Source organism: Vulpes vulpes, chromosome 4, assembly GCF_048418805.1.
Source record: "Vulpes vulpes isolate BD-2025 chromosome 4, VulVul3, whole genome shotgun sequence".
Lineage (NCBI taxonomy): Eukaryota > Metazoa > Chordata > Mammalia > Carnivora > Canidae > Vulpes > Vulpes vulpes.
The window spans coordinates 54,335,780-54,344,646 of NC_132783.1; the positions used below are offsets into that span (position 1 = coordinate 54,335,780).

Genomic DNA, 8,867 nt, shown 5'->3' on the forward strand with positions numbered 1-8,867 from the left:
AATGAATGAGAACATACACTGTTTGTCCTTCTCCGATTGACTTATTTCACTCAGCATAATACCCTCCAGTTCAGTTTTAAATGAAATTTTAAAATCTTGGTTATTACCTGGAACTGTGTTTAAAAATTTATTACAATACAAGGGGACTGTTTATTATCTATGAGTGATCAAAATAGCTATGGAAAAAAAAATCACTATGGAACCTATAGGTTTTCATCCAAGGGCAAGAAAGCAATAAATTTACTGAGAAAATTAATGGTGAGTGATGAGAAACAATAAAATTGATTTGTGATTGCAGCTAGGCTTTCATTAGCTTTTATATCAGCTTTGTGAGAATTAGAAAAAAGGTGTTCCACTGGGTGAAAGAGTCCTGCATACTTGGAGGATTTCTGGCTGAGTATCAACTTAAACTTGAATTAAGGAATTCTGAAGTTCCTTAATTAGGAACTTTAGCTCAGCCAGAACCTATATGGTTGATCCAGCAGACCCTGTATTGCTCTCTACTAAGTTTAGTAGGTTCATTAAAGTAGTTACACTTATTAACTGCTGGGCAACTGTGGGAACTCAAATAAGAAAAGCAGCTGATTGCTCTCGCCACAAAAAAGAAATGATGCTTATGTGATAGGATCGAGAAAGTGACAATATAGAGGTGTTAAACTAATGCTATGGTGATCATTTTGCAGCATATGAATGTATCAGATCATCATGTGGTATGCCTTAAACTCACACAATGTTATATGTCATTTATATCTCAATAAAGATCCAGAAAAAAAACAAAAGCAGCCAATACCACCAAACTCATTATGTTTGAGATATAAGATTTATTCACACACACACAAAAATAATCACAACCAAATATACACTAATTTAAAAAAACAAGATTATAGTGACATAAAGTTAATTTTATGTTTTCTTTTAAAAGTGTGTAAAAGTATTCTATTTGCTTCTACATAAATTTCTATTCATAAAAGAATAGCAAATATTAAAATGCAGTGATAGCTTGCATTTCTTATATGGAAAGAACACAGACCAAAACCTGAAGCTTTTAGTTTACAATGGTGTTACCATTAAGCCACACACTAAACTAATGATCAAAAATAGTATCTATTTCCAGATCCATATACATATACATTCACCAACTAAGCTGAGAAATAAGCATTTTGTATTCTCTCCATCCTGCTATAATTTTGTTTGTTTGTTTTGCTAAAAGCAGAGTAAGAAATTGCATTTTCTCCTGTTAATTGATCTCAGAAGATGTACTATCTAATTCATGAGAAACGTGAAATTTCAGGTGTTTATCTTCTTCCTCACTCTTGGAGTCTACAATTAACTCCTTCTCATGGCTTTGACTTATTTGGCTGACAAGTTCACTGCTGACTTCAGAATTTTCCTGGCTACCAATCTCAAGGGAATGCATATTGCTCTCATCACTTGCTCTCAGCTTATATTCTTGGGAGTGCTTGCGGCTCTTGGTTTCCATACTGTGGTCATCAAGCTGACTTGTTTCCTGACTGTCTTTTGCATGGCTGTCCCTGTCAGAGGTGCCTCTCACTGTCCGGGAAAGAAGGACAGTATTGAAGTCATCTTCCATACTTGCACTTTTCACAAGTGATGTGAAGTCCTCCTCTGTAGAATCAGGATACTGAATCACGGAACAAATGGAAGAAGAATTAAGTGAATAGTCAGGGATGGGAACATTGTAATTCTGCTTTCTAACTTTTAGCCAATTTATACTGGAAATGGTCTAAATTTGACTGAACCAAAAAACAGGACAAGCACATTACTTTATATTTTACCAAGGTTTTCACATATTCGTCTCCTTTAGTTTAATAGGTAGATCAGTTATGCATATGATAAAGACTATAAGTAGATCTCATTATCTCTGTTTTAAATTAAGAGAAAGAGAATTGAAAGTTAAAAAGTAAATGAATAGTAAATGTCAACTCTATGTGTCAAATCCAGATCCTTAGACCATAGATGCAGTGTAATTTGCAACTCTACAATTCATTGTAAATATTTAACTTCAAAACATGACTGTTATATTGTGAAAATAATTGCTGTTTTCCAAAGTTTTTTCTTTCATCTAAAAAAATAAATAGAATAAATGCTTTACAGCCAGGATTTGGAAAAAGAGCATTATGACTGAGAGATGAAATTAGAGAAAAATTGCATGGACTTAAACTTAAAATAGCCAAGTTGAAAAAAGTTTTTGTGTTCAATAGTCATAAATTAGGAGTTGCCTAGGTGGCTCAATTGGTTGAGCACTGGACTCTTGATTTTAACTCAAGTCATGAGTTCAGGGGTGTAAGATTGAGCCCTGCACTGGGCTCTGTGCTCAACGTGGAGTCTGCATGTCCCTCTTCCTCCCCCTCTACCACTCCCCTCCCAACTTTTCTCTCTAAAAGAAATAAGTAAATAAGTAAGTAAATAAATAAATAAATAAAATATTTAAAAAATAGTCATAAACAAATAATATTTACTGAATGAATGAATGTGAATATGCACACTCTGGTTTCCTAGAATTGGGCTCTAATCATAAACATCTGATGTATCTGTTTACCTGGACTTCATATTTGTGGGACTTCTTAGATTTGGACCTCAGTCCATAAGCCACACTATCACCTCGGCCATCATATGAGTCTCTTGTGGGGACAGCTGGAGTGAATAATTGGGTTGCTGGAATGTCAGTGGGAAAATCAGTGACCAGTTCATCGGATTCATCAGACTCGTTGGAGTCATCATCTAAGTCATTTGAGTCAACGGAGTCCTGGCTATCCACATCGTCTCCATCATCTTCATCTACATCGTCATGGCTTTCATTGGACTTACTTGAGAAGGTCTAAAAATCATGGCCAGAAAAATTTGGGTAAGCGTTTTTATTTTCTCTTAGTATTTACAGTACATTAGTCTTTCAGACTAATTTGGTTTTAGAATCTTTGCATTCACAGCAATGTATTCAGTGGCTTCTAGGAGCAAAGCAATTTCCTTTTTAATACCAAGATAAATGGAATCATAATTTGAGGTATTTTTCTTGCTTCTCCATAAATAATTATTTTCAAGCCATATATGGGAGTATAACATTTCTATCAATAACATTCCATTTCCTTGTTCATATTAGACATTATTTAATTTACCAATTCAGTGATGAAATAAATAGATACATAATTGTGAGATTACTTTTGAGTGGAAATGAAAATTCTCAGAAGATTGGAGCATCCATATATTAATGCATGCATCAAAACTTAAGACTACCCCCTTATTGGTATGGAGAAGCAAAAGGTGAATCCATTATGCATGTGTTTAAGCTGCAACTCAAATCTGTCACCCAAATTAACCACTTACTGTCTATTAAACTTCAGACTAGCAATATATTGGGTTATTTATCTAACTTTCCTAATTAGAATTCTTAGCATATTCAAAAAATCTTAAGGAAAACAAATTTAACTAACCTCTTTGTTTAGCAAATATAACAATAGTCCAAGAAAAAGAATAGTTATTACATAAACCATAATGTTAGGAACAGAGATGCTCCTAGAGACAAAATCTTGGCTTTTGTAGGCATTATTAGATGTTTATCAGATATTAGATGAGACATTTACAAAATATCTTAAATAAAATGTTAAGAGGCTTAGTATTTCAAATAACAGACATTAGTAAACATTTCCTGCCACACTAAGCTTATCTGAAGAAACCTGGTATTTCTGACATTTAGTAAATACATGTTCTCTTTATGAGCAAGTTTTAGACTGGCAATTTACTGCAAAATCTACCAATAGAATATTATCAGAATTGAGCCCAGGCAATATCATTAGGAGAAAGAGTGGCTTCTTTCATCTCTCCAGGGCATGGTTGGCTTCTGATTTAAGATGAGAACTTACTTTTTGTTTGAAGTCATCAGTTTCCTCAGTCAGCACAGCATTCTGAAGAAGAAGGGACACATATCAGTTTACATAAAACATGTCTCATATTTTAATTTAAAAGCTAGCCTTTTCTATCCAAAACAGGTCTTATTTTTCAGCCTCATAAATGAGTGGCTTAAAGTGTGAAAAAAGCCAACATAACCAGATCAATTGCTGTCCTAAGCTCACATTTACCAACAGGCAGGAAGGATCCATTTAACTGGCCTCAATGGCCTGCAAGATGGCTACTTTTTGTTGTTCTCTAATTGTGAGAAATTTAATTCTTAAAATCAGTTAAAATTAAAAATACCTGTAGTGCTAGGAAAGTCTGCTTCTGAGATGGGTCAGGCTTTAGCCATGTAGCTACAGCACCTGGGTATTTGTTGTAAAGCTACAAAAAATGTTGCATATTTGTCATTATTAAAAAAAGAAACATAAGGATCTCTAAATGATAAGCTGAAAAAGCAACTATACTTCACTGATCTTGATGGATAGGCATAATATGCCTGTATATGGTCAACCAGACCCTTAGATACCTCTTTTATCATTTATTTTTTTCTTGCAGATTCATTTAATATACTTACTTGGCACTTAAGCCAGGCATCCTTTCAAAGTAATTTAAAAATATTTATTCATTTAATCCTCTTAACCTCTTGTGAGATAAGTATCATTATTATTCCCATTTTACAGATCAGAAGAAACTCAGCCACAATGAAGTTAAGTGGTAGTAAGTGGCAGAGCCAGGGTTCAAATCCAAGGAACCAGGCTCTCTGTACCAATGCATTCTGTCTATACTGAGTATTGTGCATTCCTATTTTATGCTTGCTAGCTGAAATTTCCCCTCGGATAAAACATATCTAAAGCAGAGATCCCCTTAGTTAGTGGTGATCTTCATTGTTTCCATTCTATGGAACAAGGAGAAACTCTAAAGCTTTGCTGTCTGATCCTGTATCCACCAGCCATATAACATGTGGTTATTTAATTTAATTAAAATTAAATTTAAAAAATAAGTTCCTTAGTTGTACTAGCTACATTTTGAGTGTTCAATAGCCACAGTGGCTAGCAGCTCTGAGTGGACAGTGCAGAAATATAACATTAATATCACTGCACTGAAGTTCTATTGCTCCAAGATGCCAGAGACATGAATGGAATGGTCTTTCCTTTAGCCAAATCATTATTGGGAAAATGATTATTCTAGTGCAGAGGAGTGGAAATTGCCCTGAATAAGTGTCATCTGATGGGCTGTATCACCCAGAGCCAATCCCTTCACATTCCTGTCATTTGAGAATGAGAGCCCTGGCGGTTCCACAGGGTCCCTTTCACAGCCAGCCACCGAGAGGGGGAGGAGCAGGGAGGCAATCAGTCAGTAGTACTTGGGGTTTCCCCAGGGCTGGCTCCAACCAGAACAGCTTTATATTGGGCTTCTCTGAAAGCTTTTGCTGAAAGAAAGGGTTCCTTGCCTAAAAAAAGATGTGAAGCTACTTGTCTGGATGAGTTCCAAGTTTCTCTCCTTTTGTTTTCTTTAAAAAAATATAAAGATTATATGTAAATATGTTATAATTTATATATATATTAAACATATATATATTTCCACTGCTACATGTAATATGGTCTCAGAGAGAAGGCACTTATAAGTTAAATTTATGATTTAAAACAAGGTAATATGAAGACAATATAGATGAACAAAACAGATTAAAACCCCCTAATAGTCATAATACAGATAACCAATTCATCTTCAGAGGTATCTCTTTGTAACTTTTCCATATTTCTTACTAGCTCTAGATTTCTAGGATTCTGGAAGGTTGATCTCTTCACTTATCTCCTAAATATAATTTAATAATTTATACTGTCATAGCTTTATGGGCCATATTTATTCTATGTAAAAGGCACCAATTCTTGCCTCAGATATTGTGACCTCTATTTTTTTTGGAAATGCTAATTTTTCTGGCTTATTATTGTGCTTCCGTATTTGTTTTCTCAAATCAATTAGAAGACAGACATGCCTATACACATCTACTTGCACACCCAAACACTTGCAGCAAAACATCTCCTAATGTCTTCATTAAGCAATCTACTTTCAGTGACCCCAGAGAACACTACACAGGCCTTTATTCTGTTCATCTGGGATTGAACTCTGTGTATCTTTTAGCCTAAGCTCCTCAGGACAATGCCCATTTGTTGTTTGGCTGGCACAATTTTACCTATTTTGGAGGAGCATGTACATCTATGGTGCTGGTCAAGAGTTATAATAAAGGGTTTTATTTGGTCTTATGCTTGGTTAGAAAATTGTTATCTAAAGTCAGCTGACAAGCATAATAGATCCAAACAGCATAAAAACCTTTCTTTTTTAATGGGTTTCTTAGCAAATATCTTAGTAGATATTATGACTATTGTGGCCATACAAACTATCCAGTATGTGAGACAAATTTTAAACTTAAAAAAGTGGGGGATTTCTGGGTGGCTCAGCGGTTTAGCGCCTGCCTTTGGCCCAGGGTGTGATCCTGGAGACCTGGGATCGAGTCCCACGTCAGGCTCCCTGCATGGAGCCTGTTTCTCCCTCTGCCTATGTCTCTGCCTCTCTCTCTCTCTGTGCCTCTCATGAATAAATAAATAAAATCTTTAAAAAAATAAACTTAAAAGAGCATGGATGGAATTTTCTATGTCTAGTACAGTATGTTGACTCATGGAAAGAAAAATTCACTTGACTTCCTAGAATTCATTTTATATAAATGACAATGGCCTAGAGCATTATTTTATTATATAAAAGAACTAGTTTGGTGTTAAGAGCATACATTTACTAAAAACTACACAGATCTTCCTCAATTTCCAATGGGGGTATGTCCTAATAAACCCATTGCAAGTTGAAAATATGGTGGGTCAAAAATGCATTTAGTACACCTAACCTACTAGGCATCGTAGCACAGCTTAGCCTACCTGAAACATGCTCAGAATGTATACATTAGCTTGCGTTGGGCACAAGCATCTAACACAAAGCCTATTTTATAACAAATCATCGAATATCTCATTTAATTTATTGAATACTGTATTGAAAGTGAAAAATGGAATGGTTGTATGCATACAGAATAGTTGGAAGCATATTGGTGTTTACTCTTGTGATCCCGTGGCTTGGCTGGATGCTGCAACTCACTATCACTGCCCAGTATTACAAGAGAATATTGTACCATACATCACCAGGCCTGGAAAAGCTCAAAACTCAAAATTTGAAGTATGATTTCTACTAGCATATGGCTTTCCTACCATCGTAAAGTTGAAAAACTGTAAATGGAAGCACTATGAGTTGGGGACCATCTGTAAGTGTACTTAGCAGGCCTAGATTGAAAGCTGGCAGTCAGTAAATACTTATAAATCAACAGCAAGACTATGAAGATAAGTAAAATGGCAACAAATATGTTTGTAGTACCTCTTGTACAGCTGCATATAATTTACATGATTAAACTGAAAAGATGCTTACCTGCTTTTCCTCAGAGCTCCCAGAATCAGCCTGCTTAATCTTTGAAATAGAAAAAATGAACAAAGAACAATGTGAATGTGTTCCTAGCACAGGGGAGCACACAATTCATTTATTTTGAGAAATTTCCTTTAAGATGCAGCTGTACTCACCGGAATGGCGTAGGCAATGCCTAAGAGGCAAAAGCAAATCACTGCAATCCTCATGGTGACTTTTCCTGCAAAATATTTTATAAGGAATATTCGGTTTCTTTGTAGGGTAAAACAGTCATACTTCTTTATGCTACCACATCACAAAATCATTACTAATAAAATATATTTTCTGTAGAATACTTTCTGCCTTTTGGAGAAAACTCTTGTTTCAAACACTATGCTCTTTTGAGTTAATATTTGTAATGCCACCTCTTTACTCTATCTCTCACTATTAGGCAAGGGAGAGCGGAATCTCCCAAGTCTATATTCAACTTTAAAATTTAGAATTCCAGGAATTATATCATTACTCCCTGATAGCTCCAGCTATCTCAACCTAAAAACAGATCATTAGTAATTTAACTAAAATAATAAGCTAGTGTTGGAATCTTTATTTCTCAGAGAAGAAAAACACAAAGGGAAAGAGAGAAATAGAACTATAGAAAGAAACTTGCTTTCTCCATCTTTCCAGCGTGCATTTTAAATGTGATTTATAACTGAAATTATTAAGAAGGTACCACTTAGATAAAATGAGGCTGTCTCAAAACTCAGTTATTTAAGAAAGGCATTCTAGAAATTTGAAACAGAAACCAAAACATAGAAAATAGTCAACAGCTTTTCTATTCATGATAATAAGTCTAAATAGTGTCATACAGGTATTTTGGTGAAAAATCTAACAGCTAAATACAGAAGTAAATTATTCAGAAGGTTTTTCTTTTCTCTTGAAAATAGGTTGGATACATTAAATCATTAAAACATAGCATTATTATTAGCTTACATTACCACTAAAGATTTTTATCCCTTTAAATGCTTCCACAGCCATCTACCCATTTAAATTAATGTATATAGTTATTTGAAAGGGGCATAGAATTTTTCATTTTTTCCCCTTCTGATTGGAAGAAATAATTTCAGTTCTTTTGAGGACTCAAAGTATTTTTGAGTTATATAAATGACTGGCTTTTAAAATAACCAGTTACCTTTCCTCCAGGAAATCTGTAACATATCTCCATGCTCATTTAAAAGCCTAGAACAATTCAAGTCTGCTTAACAGCTTTACAGTTCAATTCCTTTCCTCACGACTTGCCCTTGCCCCTGAAATGAAGCTGAATACACGGATAGTGAACTGCAGGCTTACCTTGCTCTGTGGCTGGCTGAGAAGAGAGCCCAGTCTTGGATGATGCTGCACTTCTCTCCTTCTCTTGCTGCTGACAACCAGGACCTCCCAGAATTTAAATGCTGCTCCAGACATTCTCCACCAACACAGGGAGGCGGAGAAATGTGTCATGAGGTTTTTTTGCCACTGCCCAACCC

The 8,867-nt window shown here is 35.2% G+C and overlaps 1 protein-coding gene across 2 annotated transcripts; it reads right to left on the reverse strand.

Moving 5' to 3' along the window:
• Positions 1 to 801: 801 nt before the first annotated feature.
• SPP1 (secreted phosphoprotein 1) lies at positions 802 to 8,867 on the reverse strand. Of its 2 annotated transcripts, XM_025998113.2 has the most exons (7): positions 8,692 to 8,823; positions 7,521 to 7,585; positions 7,372 to 7,410; positions 4,210 to 4,290; positions 3,879 to 3,920; positions 2,561 to 2,839; positions 802 to 1,642 (listed from the first exon to the last, which is right to left on the reverse strand). In XM_025998113.2, the coding sequence occupies exons 2-7, from the start codon at positions 7,572 to 7,574 to the stop codon at positions 1,238 to 1,240; spliced, it is 900 nt and encodes a 299-aa protein (XP_025853898.1). In that variant the 5' UTR covers positions 7,575 to 7,585; positions 8,692 to 8,823; the 3' UTR covers positions 802 to 1,237. The 2 variants fall into 2 exon arrangements, with proteins under 2 accessions (XP_025853898.1, XP_025853900.1); XM_025998115.2 differs by lacking the exon at positions 4,210 to 4,290 and having other exon boundaries at positions 8,692 to 8,867.